This window comes from Corylus avellana, chromosome 2, assembly GCF_965113065.1.
Source record: "Corylus avellana chromosome 2, dhCorAvel1.hap1.2, whole genome shotgun sequence".
Lineage (NCBI taxonomy): Eukaryota > Viridiplantae > Streptophyta > Magnoliopsida > Fagales > Betulaceae > Corylus > Corylus avellana.
The window spans coordinates 22,101,770-22,125,200 of record NC_142491.1 but is presented as its reverse complement, the minus strand read 5'-3'; the positions used below and the strand labels follow the sequence as shown (position 1 = coordinate 22,125,200).

Genomic DNA, 23,431 nt, shown 5'->3' with positions numbered 1-23,431 from the left:
AGAGGTTCAGCCAGAGGGTTAGGGGTGGCCGCAAACCATCCCTAACCACCTCTGGGGGTGGTCCACAAGCCACCCCCTCCTCCTTGATTTTGGGTGACCGACGGATCTATCCTCATGGGGTGGTTTTAGCTTTTTAGAAAATAGGCCTATTATAGGAAGAGAGACATAAACGCGGTTATGTGCAGGGCAAGTTACCACTTTTCCATCCAACCTAACACTGGAGGCTAATAAAATGGCTTTTATATGCCATAAAATGATAGTTTGTATCCAAGTATCAAATTCGTCAATTTGTGGGGTTTTTTTAAAAAATAACCGATAGTCGAAAGCTTTGAGTGTAATTAACAAAAAAGAAACTTCAAATCAGCTTGCTAGAGTTTCATGCTTAACTAAAATTAAACCAGTACCCTAGACGCAAAACCTACCGAAGCTTCTCTTCCTTGTTTTGGTCTATGGAGGTTTTTACATTTGTGTCCTACAAGCTTCATGTGTTTGCCTCTCTTTTCTCTAGACACCTGGATGGTACTTCTCCGGTGCTTTTTTCCTTGTCGTGACTCGATCTGCTCTCCGGTCACTACTTGAGGTGTAGTTTTAGTGGGGGTTCGGAAAGATTTGAACAACCTTTCGAGGTTCGTACATTTTCTCGTGCCTCTTAGTTATACTGTTTTTAATACAAATAAGATTGAAGGATCTTTTGAGGTTGGTGTCCCATCTCAAACCACATTTATCACAACCCTTCAATTTCAAATAGCCCGAGTCATTCAATTGATTAATTTTCAATAATTCTAAGCTTTTTTCTCTCACTATTGTGATTGCTTTAGGTTGTTGTTTGACTTGTCCTCCCCTTGTTTTTCTTTTCTTCTTTGTTGTATTTATCATTTCTCCTTCCTCGTGATGATTAGATTCTAAGATATTTCCCACAAAAAAATATATATATATATTAACCATTGACCTTAAGCAATAAAAAAATGAGGGACCTTTTTCTTTTTCCATTTTTACTGTTTTGTTTTGGAGGGTGTGGCTACCGCCTACCGACACTAAATAATGTTCATAGAAAAGGGAAACAAAACAAACGACAAAATCTGAAAAATTATGACTCGACTGTTTATATGTCGATGGACACTATAAATTATAATTAAATGGATTCCATTGTGAAGTTGAAGCACGAGGGGGTGCGGGCCTTTCTATGTTGTGCATTTAATCTTAATATTTCAAAAATTTATTGTATGTATGTGTTGGAAACAGAATGACATATCAATGCAAATTGTTTTTTGGATTGACATACCTACGGCTACGGGAAAAGGACCTGTCGTTGAGTGCAAACGACTTGTCTCTGGAAAAGATTCATAAACATACAAAGAAGAAATACATGGAAAGCAAAGCATGCACCTCCATGATATGCGCACGAACCTGGCGCAGGTGCGCCCATTCCTGTAACTGTGGCTCCGTAGACCTGAGTGGGAATGCATGGTCTTGTCGATCTGTCTTGTCTACAGCTTCTCGTCCCTTTCCGGATCTCCAAGAAGTGGAAAACCAACGAAGTTCCGCATCTAACGCCAATAATGGAGAGTAACACAATCTGTTGAGCCATACGTGTTGGATTTGAATTGTGTTAAGTTGCGTATAATACGTTAATTTTAATTTGACTTATTTAATTAAATAGGTCATATTCTCTTTTTATAAAACAATTTTGAGATGAGGAAGGAGCATATCTGCTCCCTCCTCTCCTTTTCTCATTCTACTCATCGCTCTTACCTACTCCTTCCCTTTTTTTTTTTTTTTCTTTTTTTCTTTTTTTCTTTTTTATGTTTTTTGTTGTTCTCCTAACATATTAGCAACTCCGTTATCTCCATTATGCGTCCATGCACTTTTTACCTTGTTGTACCATTTATCTTATCTCTGACCGCTTGCTAACTATTTGTTTGTGTTTTTTATTTTGAATAAGAGGTTTCTTTCTCTAGATTTGCCCTCATGAGTGAGAATGAAAAATTAGGTGTAAGAAGTTATTTCTCACGGCCTAGATAATTAGGTGTGAGGGATTATCTCTCACGATCGGTTTAAATAAATTTTGTTTGAAAATTTGGCTACCCATGTCTTAAATCTAGTATGCTCAGAGTATATCGACTCTTTAACTGTATTTGTATATGGGTTAGCGGAAGATTGAAATCATAAATAGCACCTGATTGTAATAATTTTTGTTTGTATCTATGACTTTGTAACTTCATAGCATGTGACTATAATTTTTGCATAACTTTACGCTTTGTGCTGTAAGAGCTTTTTGTTCTGCTCTGTAAGAGCTTTATGCTCGTGATCTTTAATCAATGAAATCATCAGATTTCCGTTCAAAAAAAAAATGGTCAAATCCGTCAACTCTAAGCATTTACTTTTTGAGTTCGTCTCGAGTTTGCCAGTTATATCAAAATTGTCTAAAAACATGTTTGAAATTGCGTTTGAGAAATAGAGCTTTTAAATAAATAAAAAAAAATTTGTCAAAAGGTTCAAAGTGCGTTTTGACTATTTTTACGATTTTTAAACTTTTAAAAGTGCTTTTAATTTTTACTAAATTTGTACTTTTTTCTTCAAACCAACTTTTTGAATGTTAACACACAAACACACACTTAAACAAGCCCTAAGCCTAACTTAGTAGATCCACCTAGGAGACAATCTACATTTAGGTTTGTCCATAATTGCTACTTTTATGGTAGAGTTAATTAGATTTTTAACCAAATTGTTTTTAAATTGAGACGGATATCGTGTGAATCAGAATTCCTATTGTAGGAATAGTCAAAAAGAGTTGTTTATGTTGATTAAAGATGTGTTGGTTAGGTTAGATGTCTTGGACAGTTTTATGGTTAGAAGTTACAAGGCAGTGAAGGCACCACCATAGTCAAGCAGGATTTGGTGAGAAAAAGTGACCATATTCACACTTTAGGGAGGATAATGATAGTAATGATGGTTTGGCATTGACTTAGCACCTTTATCAAATTTTACACACTAAAATAATTAAAAGTGCATTTTTTTATATATATTTTAACTATTTACTTTTTTAGAACATCTCCAACAGTCTCACTATTTTAACAATTCACTTTCACTATTTTATTTAAATATTATTTTTCAAAGATTTGTTTATTATTTATTTAACTATTAAAGTATGAGAGGTAAAAAAAAAAAAAGGAAAAAAAAAACCATTTTTTTATTCAATTGGTGAATATATAATAATTACTATTAAAGGGTATGTCTTTTTTTTTTTTTTTTTTTTTTCATTTTGCATGTCATGTTGTATTATGCATTATCATGTTTTCTTTGTGTTCCCATGTCTTGCATTGCATTGCATTTAATTACCTTGATGTGATTTTTGTATTTTTTTTTTTGTATTTTTTTGTTTTATGTTTTTTCATAAACACAACTGTGGGGTCCAATATAAGTGCATAATGTCCTATTCTGTGCTTAATGGTTTGTATGCATATATAAATGCATTATATGTGTATTATGCAAAAGGGTTTATGTTATGTGTTAGATTGATTTTTATATGGTTGCATAAGTGGTGATTAAAGTATAGATAATGCTTGTAATTCTTATGTGCTATTTGATTGCCATAAGTTAATTTTAACCACATATGTGAGTGTTTGGTGGGCAATCATGGGTGGCATAGTACGTTTTGAAGACCAAAATTTTTTCTTTTAATTATTATTATTATTTTTTTTTGGAGCATGAAATAGTAGGCCAGGGAGACCAATTGTAACTATTCTACTTGGGTATAACCATTGTAGCATCTACCTGCTGGGAGCCGCACAAAAGGAGGTCTAGACGGTGGGAACTGCAAGCACTTCTTCAAATCCAACTAAGTCATAGCCTAACCCAGCTCCACTAGGACATCAATGAAAATTCAAGGCGACTAATACTAATCAAGCATATGTGGGAATTCTCTGTCGTGAAAATTTTTTTTCTCTTACTCACTATTACAAGTGCACAATAGCAAAAACCGATGTTCTTAGACATAAACATTGCGTAATAAAAATCTCTATGTTGATTTGTTTTATGCCTGTTTTGATTTTTGGATAATTTTATATGTGGTGCCTGGCTTAATATTTGTTCAATTTACTAATTTGGATGGTGTGATTAACTTGGGATTTAAAACAAATTTTTTTTTTTTTTTCATATAATGTTCATCAAAATTCATTTTTGTTCACAACACAGCATAAATCAATGTAAAAAATTTGAATTTGATTTTTGGTAGGGCAGCTCATTGGTTCCTTTTGGCAAAAAAAAAAAAAAAAAAAAAATCACATAAAGATGCATAATTAGGAAAAAAAAAACAAAAACTTTCACAAAAAGATCTTAAGGAAAATTATGTTTTCAAAAAGGGGCTTGGCTTCAATCGTTTTTCATATATGTAATTAATTAATGTGTCACAAAGTAGAATTTGTACATTTAACAAGCATCAACTCATGTAAATTAGAGCTTAGAAGAGAAATTCAAATATAGGGGATGCACGAATGACGTTCAAGTTGGTCAATGACATTTAAAACCCCATTAATTAAAAAAGTTGCATGCCTATATATCTTTCATTAAGCTTAATATATATATACATTTTAAGGAAAATCATTCCGATCTCATTAATAGAGAAGTCAAAAGCATTAAAACTTTTACAATCATAAAATATAATGTTCTGAAAGATCCTAGCCGAAATTAAGAGATTAAAGCCGTAACTAAAATATTACATATCAAAGATGTCAAAATTCGCTAGCCTATGACTAATCTTTAATTGAAATAATAAATCTACACTAGGCATACACAAACCAATATAAATAGTTCTTATTTCTCAACCCTACAATCAATAGGATCCCATGCCGACACAAATTCCTCTCCACCTGAAACTAATGCATAAGTAACTGTTTTTAACAAGATTGATCATATCATTTTTAAATTAAGTTCGTACATAAAGGTGTGAGCCAACTTTCAACACTTGTCACATCTAGGGTTGATTATTTTATAGGTGGAGAAAAGATTACGTACGTATGGTGTTTGAAAAAAACGAATAGGCTGAGAAAAAAAATTGGAAAAGAAAGAATTGAATAATGGTGTACTATGCCAATGAGAAGAAGAACAGCTAGAACACATTACTTTCCAGAGCTTAGAAAAGTAATTTTTGATATTAAAAGCTCTATTTTTTAACATAATCTCAAACAAATTTTTTGTTTGACAAAACTTTTTAGATATTTAAATCCCTTAACGCCAAGGGCGGAACTGCCCGGCCTCCCTGAAAAGATTTTCACTTTTAATTTTGTCATCTCTAATCTTAAATCCTGATTCCGTTCTTCTCTAACGCAATCCCGAACATATTTATATAGCGATCTCAGTCCATTATTTGATTGGCATGGGCCCATTTGAAATGAAGAAAATTGGGCACTTGAGATGATAATGCTAAATTTTGAAGCACTAATTAAGTGAATTGAATCCACGCAGAGATGAGTTCTGCGCAGCTCCATCAAGAAAAGAAAGTGGGACAGATAATACATAACATCACAAGCTCCCCATTCTCCAAAGCCTCCAGTGTTGTTTTTGTCTTGATATGCAATAATTTATGTCTATAAGCCTATGACATTGATTACAGAATATGAGAGGCTTGAATAGATTGGTGAATAATAATAATAATCATAATAATGCATGAGATTAGGTCTATGCGTCCACGTCATGTAGCACCATGTGTGCAGCATGCTTAGAAGATCATTGGGTGCCTTTTTTCAAGTCTTCAGACAAAAAAAAAAAAATCGTATCAATATTTTCAATTAAGTATAAGCCAGTTTAATAAATTATCTTTCCATTCCAAAGTCTTGTTAATTAATGTATGTATTTAATAAATTATCCATAAACGTGCAGAATAAGGTGGTCGTGGTCCTATATTTGCTTTGCAAGATGGGCCGGCAAAGACCATGTTGAGTATCATGCGGCCGAGGATAATTTATACCAGCCTGGCTCTGTCGGTAGTTGCAGTAAATAAGGGCCTGTTTTGAAAACCATGGTGGGCTCTCTAGTGGCATGCAAGTCCCAAAAGGTTACAGAAGAACCCGATCAATTCTATAGAAATTTGGCACAAATTAAGTTTTTTTTTTACCCTCAAATACCATATTAGTATATTACCACGTTATTGTGGAACAGAAAAGACTAAAAAAGTACGAAAACATCGTATTAATTGTTGTTCTCTTAGATGGTCGCCTTCTAAAGTCCATAAGATCTCCATTCCCCCCGATTCAAGAGAGTGATAACGCCGCCGTCGTCTCCTCTGCCACTATTCTGGCACCGTAAGTCACCAAATATAATCCCTTAATGCATGTTATAGGGATTTAATTAAATGGGTCTGTTGAGGTTATCCCACATCAGTTGTAGAAGGGGCTGGTGGTCAGTTTATAAGTGTGAAGGAAAATCTCATCTCTTAAGCTAACTTTTGGGGTTGGGAAATGTAGACCACTCAATCTTAGTATTAGAGCACAGGTTCAACCAATAAGTTTTGACTCAACAACCACTGAAAAAACGAGTTGTCTCTGTTCCGACCTAGGGCCTGATGTGTGAGGGAAGATTGTTGGGGACCACCCAACAGAGTCAAACTTCTCAACCCTAACATATTAATTTTGTATTAAATTTATAGGTTATATCAAAAATTGTCGGCTAAAATCTTAATCCCAAATGATTGTGCTTCTAACTCAATTTGTCTCATGCCTTTCCCTTTATTGTATTTAACCAGTGCAAAAAGAGGACTAGGCACACTCCTTTTTTCTTAAGATGCATTTTTAAATTTAGGAGTAACTTTACTTTAAATCTCTGAATTACCAAGCGATTTGAGAAGTCACCCAAACTTCAAAATTTCTCAATTTGGATCCCTGAACTTTCAATTGTAATCAATTTGAACCCCTCCGTCGGATTTTAAACATTAAAAGTGAGACAATGACGTTTACTACATTTATACCCCTGACTTTTTATAAAATTTCAAATTTACCCTTAATTCCAAATTAAAAAATAAATAATTTTTTTTAAAAAAAAAAAAAAAAAAAATTATGGATATTTTGGTCCTTTTATGAGTAAATCAAAATATATATATATATATATATATAGATATTTTGGTCCTTTTATGGGTAAATCAGGGAAGTTAATAGCTAAATATGACGAAGGGGTTCAAATTGACTGCAATTGAAAGTTCAGAGGTCCAAATTGAAAGGTTTTGAAGTTTGGGGCTTCTCAAATCGTGGTAATTCAGGGGTCTAAAGTGAAGTTATCCCTTTAATCTAACTTCGTCGTGTTTGGACTCGACAACATATTCATAGAATATATCTCACTTGCCATGCCTAGACCAATTACAACCTAAAAGGATGCACCCTTTACTTGGTAAATGATTGTTTTTTTTTTTTTTTTTTTGGTAAAGTCCACTTAACCTCCTCAAACTATCACCACAATGACAATCTACCCCCCAAACTATCAATTGTGACAATTTACCCCCCAAACTACTAAAACAATGACAATGTACCCCCCATTACTAGCAAAGTGACCAAATTACCCCTATATAATTTTCAATAAAACAAAAATACCCTTAAAATTTTGAAAAAAATAAATTTTAGTATTTTTATTTTTATTTTAGTAAGGGTAATTTTGTCATTTTGTTAAAAGTAAGGGTACATTGTCATTGTTTTGATAGTTTATGGGGTAAATTGTAACAATTGATACTTTAGGGGGTAAATTGTTATTAGGGTAGTAGTAAGGGTAAATTACCACTTTTTTTTTTTTTTTAAAGAAAGATAAAAATGCATGTGAGAAAATTGTAGTGGAAGGAGATGCAAAAATAGTTATTGAAAATTTTCTCTTTTTCTTTTTAGGTCCGGTTTGTTTTAACGTAAAATATTTTTTTGAAAAGATTGAGTGTTTAGCACGGTGTAAAATATTGGTCAATTTAAAAATATTTTCAGTTGGCGGAGAAAAATAACATTCATGAGGTGTAAAATAATTTACGTAGATGAAGGAAAATAACCTTCAAGAGGTCTCGGGATGCCCGAATACCTGTCTGGATAAAAAAAAAAACCCAAATTGCAAGCAACTTGCACTAGATCTCAATCCCAACCCAAGTCCTTATATTCGCTCTCTTTCTGCACAACTCATTTGTGTCCTCTTTCTTTTTCCAACTCTTCAAATTATATAAAAATAAATAAAAAAAAATTAAAAAAAAAAACTAGTTTTTCAGACGTGTCAAACATGGAAAGACATTTTTAACAAAGGTAACCTAGGACTTAAGGGACAGAACAATGGAAGAATTAATTAAAGAGAAAATCAGTACAAATTGTACAGAGGAAGTGTCCTAGACAGAGGCCAGAGAGAATCCCACCTTTGCTCATTGCTAGAGTTGATGGCTTCATGATGGTATTGGTGGTGGCCGAGACAAAAGCTGCCAATATCACATGGAATTTTCAATAACCAACCAATTGCCACCTACAGATTGGGTGTGTGTGTCTCTTGCTCAATCTGTTTCTTCATTTTCTTCACTAAATGGTCATCCACATTTTCAAGTGGTCCACTGTCCACTTTTGCCCAATTGATATTTATACTTTTATTTTTGGAAAAATCTTACTTGCATTTATAATTTCTCTTTCAAACTTTTCAAGCTTTAAAAATTAATGTATTTAAGTTTATAAAATCTGCAATTTCACACATATCATTAGAGTTTGAGGTTAAATCAGAAGGTAAATAAATGAAATAACTCTTATAATTTAAATCAGACGGTAATTATAAATTTATAAAATTACCCTAATTAAATAATTAATAAAAAAAACATTGTGAACATGAGCTGCCATGGGTCACTTGTGACCCAATGTGGGTCTTAAGGTTGGTCATCAAACCCACCAAGCCGACCACCCACTAAGCCTAACGTGGATTATGCAAAACAAATTAGGGATATATTGAAATTTATTACGGCCTCCGTTAAGATTTAACAAGAGTGACATTACAAACTTGTGTTAACTTGGATACATTAAATTGAAAGCTTTTTGAAGTTTAGGAGAATGATTACAAATACGATAAAAGTTTAGAGTGTTAAATGAATTTTTCCATTACTATTATTTATTTAAAAATATATTGTAACGGCCAATTGTGGAGAGTTGTGAGTGCATTGAACGGCACTCATATATTTCTTAGTTTCTATCAAGTTGCAGACTAAGTTGTGATGGACACACCTTCAGACAATAAGTATCAAAGACTCTGAATTTCATGATTTGGATATGGATTTTGGTTTGCAAATTTTGTTGCACCGAAAGGGCTCCACAAAGAGCAAATACAAAGAGCCAAGTGAGTAGAGGAGCCGAGGATCTACCACTTGATCGAGACCAAAATAAATGTTAGCATGTGCAACCCACACATGCCACGGCGGCGCGTGGGGGTGTACGCACTAGAGGAGTGGAGACTGGTGATGGTGGAGGCATAGCACATGGTTAATGGAGGCAGAGGAATAGCAGTAGATCTAACTTCAAAATCATAGACAAAAAACCTAAAAAGCTATGGGATGGGGAAGGAGGGAAGAGTGGAGGCTCTTCCCTCCTTAGCTTGGATCTTGTGAGGGTTGCATAGAGGATTTGTGTTTTTAGGAGACGGAGCAAGAGAAACAGAAGAAAAACTTGAGTGTGCAATATCCTATATATAGCCTCAAGCACAAACTATACTAAGAGCAACAATCCCAAAGTAAAGTTGGTCAGAAGGTTTTCCACTAACTTTCTCCATTTACAAGGATTTCCATAAGACTGCGCATGAGGAAGGCACGTGTCACGTGTAAAGTGTGACACTCGTAAAGTGTGTCTAAGACGCGCACATGATAAGGATGCGCTGGGAGAGTCGCCGGCTCGTGAAGCGTAACCATAGAATGTTGAAGCTGTGAAAGCTTGCGGGAAGTCCACTAAGGCGAATTTTGACGGCGGCGGACTTGTTGGCTTTGGATCTATTGAATGGTGCGGCAAACACGCCAATTAGTCAACTATGATGGTGCATGGCTGTACAAGCAAAAAAATTAGGTAGTGCATGCGGTGGCTTTGGTGACAGGTATTCCACTTATCAATAAATCTGTACCCAGCAAACCTAATTCTGGTTTTGGATATCCATAATTTGGTTCAAGGAGGACTAGGAAGACATTGACAACACAGGCGAAGCGCGTGGCAGTGCGTGACAAGCATGAATGTTTGGCAGAATGTTCAAGTAGCATGGAAGGTCCAATGGGACTAAAGAGAAATGAAAAGTGAATCTTCAACCCTTAAAAGAATTACAGCACGGATGTTGTAAAAAAAAATTACAGCACCTAAGCCTGATCCTTATTGGATATAATATGAAATAAAAGAAAAAGCAGAAACAGAAAGAAAAACTGATGACGTGTTAGGGCTACATATTGAATGAAATTGAAGTCTGGGTCTTGAAAAAACGCTTAGCCCTCTCTCCTAAAAAAAAACCCTAACCTAGCCACCGCCTGGAGGGACCCCCCCCCCCCCCTTTTCCTCCTTGTTTTTTTTTTCCTCTGGATGAGTTTTTCTCTAACCCCCATCGCCTTGTGCGATTTATCCCCCCTCCTCCCAATATTGCATCATCTTCGCCTCCATAGCCGCCGTGTCGCCTCCTTTGTTTCGCCGAATCGTCACCTCCACCTGGATCTGTTTTGTTTTTTGGGTTTAGCTCTTTTGGTGCTAGATCCATCTTCCTACGCCAGATCTGCCCTCCATCGCGCCCTTCCTCCGTCATCATCGGCACTCCAGCCCCCCGTCGTCTCCTTCCGCTCCTACTCCGGTTTGCCTCGCGCCAGTGTGGCTTCTCCAACAACTTCGTTGATACTTGTGATTTTTGGGTTTTGTGTTATGTTCCTGCTTTTTAATTTTATGCTCTGCCTTGTGTGACTTCTTTTGGGCTTGTATTTTCTGTTGCTTTTATGTTTTGTGTTTGTTTTCGGATTTGTGATAGTTACTCTCTGTGCTTCAGTCCCTTCAACAGACTATAACAGTGCCCCTTCCGCTTCTATCACTGTCCGGTGGTCGTCGCTGGTTAAATTTGGGGGCTCAAATTTTGTCGTGCCCCTTTAGCTTCTGTTACCGCTATGTGCGGCCCTTTGAGAGGACCGGGTCACTTGTTTGACCCATTTTCTACCCTTTGTAATTATTGTTGCACTGTTTTAGTTCGTTTTGGGTTTGTTGTTGGGGAGCCCACCCCTTTTTCGTTGTTAGGATCTCCCACTTCTTCTTCCTTTCGGATCAGAAGTGGTAAAGATCATCCCCTGTAGCCCTTTCCTTCTTTGCTTAGAAAAAAAAAAAAAGTATATGATGAATATAAAGAAGCGGCGAACAAGTAAACCCATGCCAAATAAAAAAAATACTATAAAATATTATAACAGTCACTTTATGCCATGACGAAGAAATTTTGAATGCTTTCATGATACATAGACTGAAATAAATGGTATGAAGATGCTGGTACTATTGAACCATGCGTGTATAAGCTGTCATTTTAACGTTATGTTATTTCTCTGCTGTTTTGTTGTTCCTTGTTTGTGTAGTAGTGTTCTTAGCCTTCAATAAATCTTTCATTCATTAAAAACAAGCATTGGCTATAAATTTTAGGGGCAGCATCGATCATGACCATCAATTATGGGGTAGGGGACCCTCGTTGGCATTCCTAAAGTTTTATAGAGCAAGGCTTTTAAAGAGGGAAGATTTCTGTCAAGGCTCCTTTTATTTCTTCTACCTGGACCACAGCTCCACACCTACTTCATGGCTGTATGTATTTAACGTACAGTTTTTTTGAAAAAAAAATTGATGGGGAAAGTGTTTGATTAAAGCAATAAACCTCGAATGCTGCAGTAAATATAAATTAAATGATTAAATTCGACTGAAAAATATGCAAAAACCCAGTTTACAGACAGCCTCGGCAACAACATTTTCCCATTGAAGTTCAATGTTTCTTTCTTTCATGGGGGTTTGGGCTCCAAAGCCCTGTTTGTCTCTTATCACTAACAAGGAATGTCGTATAACAAGAACAGGATCACCCAGGAAAAAGAAAAAGACAAAGAGGAGAATCCAAAGAACAAGGTCATTGAAATAAAATAAATGATTAATAACTTTTTGGTACTTGAGTTTTGAGATTTTTTAATTATCTCTCCTAAGTTTTAAAATATGACTAATTTAGTATTTCAAATTTTAGAAAAAACCAAATCACTACTTCCAGTTTGAAAAATTCTATAGAGGTGGCCCAACCACCCCCAGTTTAACTTTAGGGGTAGCTGAGGTGCTAGATTAGTCATGTTTTAAAACCTATAGGAAAATTAAAAAACTTTAAAACTCAAATACTAAAAAAGTTATTCACCATAAAATAAAAGACAATAAATAAAAAATAAAAAAATAAAAAGAACATCAGACTAATACAGAAACACAAAATTAAAGACCTAACAAACCACAGAGCTGTATTAAAAGTAGCCATTAATGCTAATAATTGACACAATATATGAAGATCAAAACTTTTTTTTTTTTTTTTTTTTTCATTTTTAATCTTATTTTGTATTTTATTACTCACCATTGTCTCCATATGCTGACAAGAATGGGAAAGCAAAAAGGTGGACGGAGAAATAGAGTTTCTTTCTTCCTCCAAAATTTTTACATAATTATATTCATGAAAAAAAAAAAGAAAAAGAAAAAATCACCAATCTCATAATAATGTTCTCATGCTGATCATAATGAACATTCTTTGATGTTGCATGCCCCATGAAAATTTGGAAAAAGAAAAAGAAAAAACCAGCATAAAAAAAATAAAAATTAAAAACTAACCTCAAACACTAAAAATTAAAAAAAAAAAAAAATAAAGGATAAAACTAAAATTATTAGAAGAACCCATTTCACATAAAAAAAAAAAAGAAAAAAAGAAAAAGAAAAAGAGAGATAGAGTATAACCATAATCACTTGTCAAGATTCACCATGTCCATGTCCATGTCCATGCCCATGCCCATGTCCGTTTGTATTTTCATGAGCTTCCTCTTCTTCCTTTATCTCTTGTGGGGTTTCCACCGGCTCGGCCACCGGCACAGGCTCTTCGGTGGCGGTTGGCGCAGGGTGGCGCGGCGGGGGATAGTCGACTCTGCCGTCGAGGCACGACGAGCATTTCCTCTCCACCCAGCTCTCAAAGTCGTACTGTCCATGACCCATGATGCGGCGGCCGGAACAAAGCCGGCCGATCATCCCGGCTATGACTCCAAGAATAGTTATCACTGCAAGTACGGCGATCACGGGCCCCACCGACCCGTGGCCCGAGTGGGTCGTGTAGGCTTGCTGGGTCACCGCCAGCGGCGGTGGCTGTTGGTCTATTTGAGTAGACATGTGACTATGACTCTCTCACTCACTCACAAAGCTTTGAAAATCTTTTGGGTTTTTCAGAGGTTTAAAGAAAACTAGAATCTGGGTTTGTTTCCAAACAAAGTATTAATTAGATCCTGAAAAGAGACAAAAAAAAAAAAAAAACAGAGTGAGAAGAAAATGGGAGGAAAGTTTCTGTTCGGTGTTCAAAAGCTTTAGAAAAGACCTCTAGAGATTTCTAGTTTTCTTTTAGGGGTTTTTCTTTTTCTTTTCTATGTTTTTCTGTTTTTTACTTTTAAGGGTCAAGTTTTTCAAGAGGAAGAAGGATCTACTGGATTGGTGTGGTAAAAATATGGAGAGAGAGAGAGAGAGAGAGAGAGAGAGAGGAGGAGGAGGAAGTGGGAATGTTTTGAGGAGCAAAGCCCAAGAAAAAAGGTTTTTCAAATGGTGGGAGAGTTTTCTCAGCACCTTTTCTGGTACTGCAAGGATGTATGAAAAACCCCGTTTGACATACTTCAAAAATAGAAAAGCCAGAGGGACTTGGAATGTACCCGGAGAGATAGAGAGAGAACTTGGAATGTCATTTGCATTATTTATTGACTTGCACTTTTCCTTCATCATCTTTTAATTTGCTAACCAAACAAGATTTAAGCTTTTGAAAGGAATTATGATTTAAGAAAGTATTTGAGTAAAATGACTTTGAGTTTGTACTTTATCTTTGTTATTTACTTATTAACTATGAACTTAATTAAGATATCAGCGTGTTCTTTAAACTAAATTCTCTCTCTTTCATTTGAACTAGAAAGCATTTAATTTCTTATATTTTATGGGCATTTTTATTCTTTTACTTTTTTGGAAACAAAATTGTCCCTCAAATATAAACCAAAGTAGATCATAATTTCCCAAAGTCTCAAACCGTGTCTTCCTTTGTCTTCGCCCAATGAGCTCTATAAGAACATAATGTAGTCTTGAGCTTACTATTTTTATATTATCAAACAACTTTTTTTCTCACAAAAAATTCAAAATTTACTTCACATTTATATCACATCAATCAATTCTTCTTTCTTTTCTTTTGTCTTTCCAAAACTCTTTACCAACAACAATGGGGTGATCTTGATCTTGATCTTGATCTTCTCCTTAGTTCTTCCTATTTTATTACTTCATGGAAGATGAATATCAATGCACCGTATGATGCCAAAGGTGCATATCACGATTTTAAAGTTGTTTTTCTTTTTCTTTTTTTATTTCCCATTAAAGTTGTTTCTGGGTACTTGATAGGATTTGCTTTTTCTCAAAGGTCAAAAAGTTTAACATTATTTTTCTACAAGCAAAAAAGGTTCAAAATTTAAGCTAATTGATCCACCGCTCTTCTTTTCATCCTCTCTCTTTTCTCCCAACCTCAACAATCGTACGTCACTAAAGCCTATCATTCTCAAATTCCCCTGCCACAGGTATATAGAAAAGATTGACATAAATAAACCCAAAAGCCTCAATTACAATTACAGAGAGAATAAATGGATTTCAAACAATTCAAAACCACATAGATATCAGGAGTCAGAATATAGAGAATCTGGCCTGAAAACAGAGAATATGTTTGATGATGATGATGAGTATGATAGTTCATAATATAAAATAATTTTGGCAGATCCAATTATATAGAAGAGAGATAGTGAGAGAGAATTTGTTTTTCGATACAAGGACAGAAATCTCAATGTGACTGTACAAAGTTCTGCCAGGCATCTTCCAGCTTTTCTTTATATTCTTTTTTGAATCCAAGCACTCCTTGTCGGCTTCTTTTTTGAATCTATGTGCATTTGAACTTGTTCTTCTCCCTCAAATAGAAACCACTTTCCCTTCTTCATCCCAATTGAACTAGAAATAAAAGAACAATAAAATATGTTTATATAGTCATTAGGCTTGATCTTAGTGGGACTTACACATGATTGTTTTTCAAAATAATTTAAAGGGTATTTACTTTAATTGCTCCGAAGTATGAGTTGGGTAGCACTTTTAGCGTTGAGTCTCACCTTGCAAAAATATAAAGAAAAATAGTAGTTATTATACCTAAGTGAACTCAGGCCCATTAACTTAAGCTTTTGGGCTAGAATGGTGTTAAAATATGTATATTAATGTACTCTCGATAAAACTCCCAAACAATTTATCTCCATAGCAAATGGTATCAAAGTCATGGTTAGCTTCTTGGGATTGGTGCACGGATGCGTGTCTGGTTTGGAGTTAATTATGTCGGCTTCCGCAACTCTTGACGCGAGAAACTCTTGAAAATGTAAAAAGACTCACAAGTGATGGGGAGTTAGGTTAATGTGAAAAGACTCACAAGTAACAGTGTTGAGTACCACAACTTTTGAGTTAGAGTGGTATTCAAATATGTATATTAATACACTTTGAGTATAAACTCTCAAATTGTTTATCTCCTTAACAAGGCCTTCTTTGTCTTTATGGTGAGTGGTCCAGAGGAGAAAATAGTTTTGCCTACTTCTTCATTCTTTCGACATTCATACTTTTTAAACTTTAAATGTACAATTGTAAAAGTGCATAAACATTAATGGGTAAGTGAAATTATCCTTTAAAGTTTTTGGTGAAAGATTTGTGTTTTGGTGGTTTTGTTTTTGAAGCATTCAAGTTTGTTTGGGAACAAGATTTTTTTCCAACTCTTCTCTTCTTTTTTTTTTTTTTTTGTTGATTTGAATTCACTTTACTCAACTCAACTCAACTCAAAAATTTTCAACTCAGTTAAAAAAAAAAAAATCATTAATAATAATAATAATAATAATTTTTTTTTTTGTAAAAAAAGTTAGTTGAGTTGGAAAGAATACAAAAAAATCACACATCCAAACAAACCCGTCATTCAAATGTGGATTCCACTTTTGACATCAAAATCAAATGGCCATTTGCACTTGGATTTAGTCATCCACTATGATCTATATCACCTTTCATGGCACAAATGTGGATACAATTTCTGACAACAAAATCAAATGGCCATTTGCGCTTGGATTTGGTCATCCATTATGATTTGTATCACCTTTCATGGCACCATAATAAGATTATATAGGTTAATTTTAAATTGATTTATTGAATTAAACGAGATATATCTCTCAATCCTAAATCATTAATTTCGTATTGAATTCATATCAGATTTGCGAGTCTTATAAAAAATTGTCAACCATAGATAATTGTTAAAAATTCAAATGTGGATTCCACTTCTGACATCAAAACCAAATGGCCAATTTATATTTTATTTTATTTTATAGATGAGTAAGAACGAGCACAAACAAAAACACAGTTACAAAAAAAAAAAAAAAATTACAGAATCTAAAATACAAAGACCAAAATGAAAATTCAATATTGATAGTGTTCCAGCTGCAATTCCAGGAGGAACCCTCAAAGGCAAAGAAGGTAATCAAGAATACTGTCACCAAAGCTAGTTATAGTGACTCATTGTGGACGTTGAAATTCAAATGCCCATTTATACTTGGATTTGGTCATCCATACAATGTATATCAGCCTTCATGACACATACATAACAAGACTAAACTACTTTAGTAGGCCATTGGCCTTTTACATTGACTAAAGTACTTAATTCACAGAGCCACATTTCTTCCTAATTTCCCCATTTTCCCCAGTGAGCACCCCAACATTACCGAGCTTTATCATCGATGCTACAAAATCATTATAAAATATAAGTGGGTTCATGCTATAACTTTCAACCATTGCAGCAGTCTGTGGATCCCCCATTAAAGCTTGATCAGACTCAAGAAGCGCCTTGTTGCTTTTGAGGTTTGTGTAATACAAATTGTCAAACTTGTTAGAACTTGTGACATCAAGAGGAGCAAGATTGGTCTTTGATGCATCTCCGTTGGGGCATGTGCTTTGCAAGTTTGAGAGGAGCGAAGAGTCGAGTGTAGGGTCCGGCTTGCCGGAGCCTTGGAAGTCAAAGAGTCTCCTCTTGAAGGCGAAGCATTGGGCATAACCTATGGTGTGTCCTCCTGTAAGAGAGACTAGTTGCATATGTAAAAGCCCTCTATGTCAAAAACACATTAAGGAATGACCTAATTAAGGGTACGAGGTAGAGATTTCTGTTCACATGTCGAGTTTGGGTCGTATTGAAGGATGCGTACAAGACTATATAGGTCAACCATAATCCGACCTATTTCATTATGTTGGGTTCATATTGGGTTTGTATGTCATGTCAAACATTGTTAGTCTTTATGTTGTGTATCAGGTTCGAGTTATGTTGAGGCATGAGTATAGGATACATATGTCAAACCCCTCAGCTCAAACCAGCTAAGTTCGTATCAGATTTATGAATCGTGTCAAAAATTGTCAACTCTAATTAAAGGTGTGCTTGAAATTTTCCACCATGCACGAAGAATCAATCTTCTCATGTTATTTGAAAATGAGTGGTCAAATGGATAGTACGATTTATGCATGAGAATGGAGGTCAAACTACTTCTTAGAGTCAAAATTTAGTAGGTTAAAATAAGGACAAGGTAAAGAAGAAGAACCTGAGAGGACTACAACATCCTTCAAGTCAAGACCCTTCGATGTGAACTTGGCAGTGATATTCTGTAGAGGCTCAAAAGGTGATGGTATTTGTTCATTAACTGCCTCCTCGCTTGCTGTTGTTCCATCTCGCCGGCCTAATGGAACAAGCCAGAAATTGTAACCCCAACCAGCCTGACAAAAAAGTTGAAAGAATAAGTGAATAGAACTTGGCAGTGATATTCAAAAGGTGATGGTATTTGTTCATTAACTCCCTTCTCTCTTGGTGTTGTTCCATCTCGTCGGCCAATTGGACCAGGCCAGGAACTGTAAACCCCTCCAGCCTGACAAAAAGTAGAAAGAATGAGTGTAGAAATAAGAAAAAGACGATCAACTGAATAAGGGATTGAATTGCAGAGTCATCTAAAAGTTTATATAGAAGTGTATCAAATACCATAGAAACAGCTTCTTTTGCTGCAAGAGTCAATATATCAGCACAAGAAACAGTTAATGGACAATATCTTTCAACTTCAGCCTTTATATTGTCGATGACTTCAAAACCTCTAAGTGAATTGCGATTGGCAGGAGCATTCTTTTCACCTGTGAAATCTTTTGTGGCATCAAGAAGAACTGACGCATCACAGCCCTATGCCAAGCAATCACACACTTAGGCAATTTAACGGCTCCATAGAGTCAAATTTGATGTACATAAAGAATGTTCCACTCATATTAAAATATCCAAGTAACAAAGAAGCAAATAGAAACAATCTAAAGGGACATAAAATTAACAAGCAAGTTGTACAGAGTTTAACATGCTTGTCTGGGTATTACGTGTCTGTCACATGTCCCATTGACATAGTAGCCTAAACTCATTGTAGGCTGTTTGTGTAAACAGATAGAAACTTCTGATAATAAAATGTGCACCAAATTTTATTTTATTTTTCATTTATTTTAGTTATTGGCAAGTGGCAACCAACTAAAACATAAAGGGTGCTTGGCAATACAGTATATGGTATAAGTTGGTCTTTCTCAAAGTTACTCAAAGAACATGTGTTTCTATATGTATGTGCGTTGTATGTGTGTGCTCCAATCTGATTCTGGCAGGAAGAGATTGCACTGCAAGAGATGCAACAATGTCTAAAAGCTAGAGGTAAAAAGGTTTTAGAAAAGAACAATTACATTGACAATACAATCGTGAAAGTGCAGCCGAAGTAGGGATGCAGCCATCCTGTAGTCATTATTGACAGCTGACTGAACCCCTTTGCTGACAATCCAGGGCAAGCCGGGGCAAGAATTGGCATAGAAATTGTAATCAAGCTGGCTATAAACAAGGGGATACCTATAAATGGTTGGAGACAAAGACACAATTAAACATAAGGTGAAACAGGGGAAGAGTTTTTGACCCATAGCTTGTGAGCATGGACAAGTTGCTGTGAATTTCTGATTCCTATTACATGTACTTGGGGCATAGTGGTGATTTATATGCAAAACAATAGAATATCAAAGGAAATTGATTGGTTAACTTAGAAAGTGGCTATGCCACTAGTGTTGTAAAATCTAGTGGCCACATTTGCAACTTTGTTGTCCTACTAATTTAGATGTGATAAGCATTCACTAAAATCATCCCCTACTTTATTACTTCTTATATTCCCCAATCGTTATTTTATTTAAAAATGTGAAAAGTGTTTTTGATAGAAACTTTGGGTAACTTACATTTGAAAACCAGCTTACAAGGGGAGGGTGTCAGAAAGTTTACATACACATTGTTAGTATTGTACTTAAGTTATGTGAGATACTTGGGATCATAACATATAACCACGCTCTACAACCGACGTCTACATTGACCCAATGATAACCAGTTTTCTTTTGGCGGTTTCACTCATCTATCAATATTAAATTACTTAATATTATGCTCATACATAGTATCAAGACATTTTAATCCAGCCTATAGGTTGCTCCCTATGTGACTTGTGCACAAAGCTGCAAGTCATTCGATCCCATATTCAATGAATTGCGTTTGATCCCATATTCAACGTGGTAGCTAACTTTGATACCAAATGATATAAAATTTTGGTAAAACTCACCCTTGAAAACCGACTTACATGGTTAAGATTATACTTAAGTCATGTGAGACACTTAGGATCATAATGATTTTTGATATGAAATCTCAAACTTGAGGACTAAATTGTTAATAGCACTACGAAGGAACCAGAAATCAATTTCTGATGCATGACCCTCCAATACATAGTGCCATGCTTTAAAAACTTACAGAAATCAATGCCAATATTCTCTAACAACACAATTGTGATTAGTTTTTGTTAGAACTTTCATAGAAAATGAATTGAATGTCCTATCTATTAGAGTGTAATGGGTTCAGAACATTTGGTTTCAACCCATGTGCATTTGAATCTAATTGTTTGTATGTTGAGATTGTTCTCAATGATAATCTATGTAAGATGTAAATTGACACCAGTAGAACTTATACTAAAGATGTCCATATCACTGGCATTGACCTAATCAATCAACTTATGTACAATTATGAGAAAGGGAGAAAAAAATTCTTTGCAAAATATTCCAAGATAAAGAATAAGCAGAGTCAAGATAAAATGTAACATCTTGAATAAACGAAGGCAAAGTTAATCTATTGTTTGTACAGTATGAGCTAGTGCATTCAATAAGTTTCCCTAAGCTTTCAGCAAATAGAGATGGTCTGCCAATGGTTTCGATTAAAAGAAGCAGTGGATGATACATACTAATGTCTGGATGATATATCTAATCCATCGTTAAGCAGCTAATATCAGGAAAAAATTCTTAACAAAACAAGAAATGTGCACATCTGGATCCACATTCAACTTAAACCCACACCTCAGCCAGTAGTTTCTTTCCATAGGCACAAATTTCTTCCAATTTTTACTCTCTTATTACTGGGTTTCTCCCCCTATTTCACTGCAGCAGAACAGTTGTTCAGCACAATGAAATTGCCTGCTCCAACAATCAGCAAGGAAGAGATTAGCAGTGACATATATATAAATATATAAAAGTTCATAGAAAACTTGCGTAGAACTCAGACGTCTCTCCACTGATATCACAGGCTACATTTCCTTTTCTAAGATACTTAAAACATTTTTATTTGACAAGAGAGACAAAGAAGCATTCAACAAGAACTCATACTTGAGCAAATATATTAGTAAAGATTTCATACGCATGCTAAGATCCAAAAACGTGACTAGGATCTCATACAAGAAAGGTATGCAAATAATTCTATGCTGGTCAAATTGTAAAGACAAAGCACAATAAAACCTTACAATATTTATCAAGTCATGACAGTGGAAGTACAAGTGTCTCTACAAGTAAGGCTAGCAAAAAAAATTTCAACCAGCACTTTGCATTCTACATTATGCATTGCACTTAGTAATGTAGTATATTAAAAAAGCAACAGTGAAGTGCACTACTTCACTATGACAACTATTTCATTACAAATTTTTGGTATTGCTTTATCATTAGAAGCCCCTGGATGCTACTTGTAACAATTAGAGAATCCACATACCTAACCTTGCCCTGCATAATTATCTCTCCTAAAGTGAACTCTTCCAAGCTTCAATGGAATATGGAACCTTCATGAGTTAGAAGACTACCTGGCAACATAAATAAGCAGGTGTTCAGCAGCAATACATGACAAGGAATCGAGTTACTAACCTGGGAAACTTGCAATAATGGTGAAATTATTTCCTCGACTATTTATTGGCTTTTGTAGTCAACTAGATGTACCTAGATAATCTAGTTCTGTGGAAACCCAAAAACCAGTAGATTTGATATAAAGGACACATAAAAATAATTTTACATAAGAAAGCAAGAGCGCTAACTGAATGATGAGATCATTTGGTGGTATGTACTTAAAACTATATGCTGATGATGAAAACAAATAGAAGCACAGTATTTAAAGGATGTTTGATACAAGTACTATTCCTGGACAGGCTTCAAAATCATAGAATGGAACTTTGGTAGATGGGAACAACAACAAGCTTTAAGCATCCAATTTCAGAGCACATTGATGCCTATAAAGTAAGAGCAAGTAACCTATGCTTCTAGTTCTAATGGATACTTCTATAGATCCATGACCCAAGCTTGTGACATAGTTTTACAAAATTACAAACAAGATAGTGGACAGCTACACCAGAAATAAAGCTTGTGGAGAAACTAGTTCATAAACTAAAGAGAGACATTGCCAGGCACTATAAAAGGCGGCATCTCATTTTGGACCCACTCCAACACAAAGCCATGTTTACTGAAGACACCAACAAATGCTAGACTAGTCCTGTTTGAAAAATTGGCAGGGTGTAATTAGATGTACATCTTATTCTCAAATGCCATGACAAAAAGCAAGATATAATCGATTGTAATCAGGGTGCTAGCTATTTGATGAAAATGGAAACATTAATCAATAGCTGCTTATGATTCCTTCCAAATTCTCTTATTGAATTCACACACACACATATATCAACCAGTTTCTGTCAACAAATTTTTCACAAAGAAATCTCTTTCAGGCATTTTATCATGCAGGCTACGTGCATTATCACTTTAAACACATTCCAGTTCCAACAAAAGAAAATACTACGACAGAAAAAAAGAGTGTGGTTACAGCCCCACGCTTTTGTTGGATAAACAATATTTGATTTTCTGCCCCACGCGTTTCTTTCATTTGTAGTTCAGGTTTACATATTTTCAGTTGAAAAAAGGGAAAAAGAGATAGAATGAATTTCATGGCCCATGCAGGTCTCGAACCTGCGACATTCGCGTTATTAGCACGACGCTCTAACCAACTGAGCTAATAGGCCAGTTGAAATGACTCATTGCATTTTACTATTTGTTTGTTTTACATAACGATCATAATATAATTACAGTTATTTCTCTACTCAATTTCTCCTCGTCACAAAGATTAGGCCACACTTCAGTTATAACCAGATTAGAGGATAGCTTCAATCTAAGTTATGGTGTAAACGGGATATTTTATACTCTCGAATAGAAAGTAGATACCTAAGCTTAAAACACTAAAATATAATATAATTCTTCACACCAAATAATTTTTCTTTTCTTAATAAAATATCTCAGATAAAATATCTATTGGAAAAAAAAAAAAAAAAAAAACACACACACACACTAATAAAACCACGAGAGCCATTATCATGGTTGATTTTGAAGATTTTGGTGTTGGGGGCTCGGAGGTGGGTGGGAAGCGTTGGGTTATAATGAACTAAAGTTCATGATATTAATTTGAATTAATGATATAGTATTTTCATATTTATTATATTTGATGCTTTTACGGGATGTATTAATTTTTTTATTAAAAACTGTAAAATAAAGTCTTACCCCCACATCATTCCAACTCTTTAACCATTAACATAATTTGAGCAGACTTTTGCAATTTAATTGGCCAAAGAGCAATATCTGTTGTCGTGGTGTGAGTGGTGAGGGGCAACATTATAATTTTGGTTGACACCTCTTTTTTTTTTTTTTTTCATTGACGAAGCTTGTGGAAAATATTTTGCTAATTCGTGTCGGATTCAGGGATCATATAAAAAATTTGTCTGCTA

At 35.0% G+C, this 23,431-nt stretch overlaps 2 protein-coding genes and 1 non-coding gene across 4 annotated transcripts; all 3 read right to left on the bottom strand.

Annotated features, from left to right (window-relative positions):
• Positions 1–12,697: 12,697 nt before the first annotated feature.
• LOC132167582 (uncharacterized) lies at positions 12,698–13,880 on the bottom strand. Its single transcript, XM_059578591.2, has one exon. The coding sequence runs from the start codon at positions 13,362–13,364 to the stop codon at positions 12,954–12,956; it is 411 nt and encodes a 136-aa protein (XP_059434574.1). The 5' UTR covers positions 13,365–13,880; the 3' UTR covers positions 12,698–12,953.
• A 2,908-nt stretch (positions 13,881–16,788) lies between these two features.
• Positions 16,789–22,620, bottom strand: LOC132163661 (peroxidase 10-like). Of its 2 annotated transcripts, XM_088513276.1 has the most exons (6): positions 21,388–22,620; positions 19,020–19,179; positions 18,295–18,486; positions 18,113–18,184; positions 17,864–18,035; positions 16,789–17,344 (listed from the first exon to the last, which is right to left on the bottom strand). In XM_088513276.1, exons 1-6 carry the CDS (start codon positions 21,402–21,404, stop codon positions 16,935–16,937), a joined length of 1,023 nt encoding a protein of 340 aa, XP_088369402.1. In that variant the 5' UTR covers positions 21,405–22,620; the 3' UTR covers positions 16,789–16,934. The 2 variants fall into 2 exon arrangements, with proteins under 2 accessions (XP_088369402.1, XP_059430014.2); XM_059574031.2 differs by lacking the exon at positions 21,388–22,620 and having other exon boundaries at positions 19,020–20,297.
• On the bottom strand, positions 22,602–22,675 carry TRNAI-AAU (transfer RNA isoleucine (anticodon AAU)). Its single transcript has one exon. It is a non-coding gene; the product is annotated as a tRNA-Ile (tRNA).
• Between the last annotated feature and the right edge of the window lie 756 nt (positions 22,676–23,431).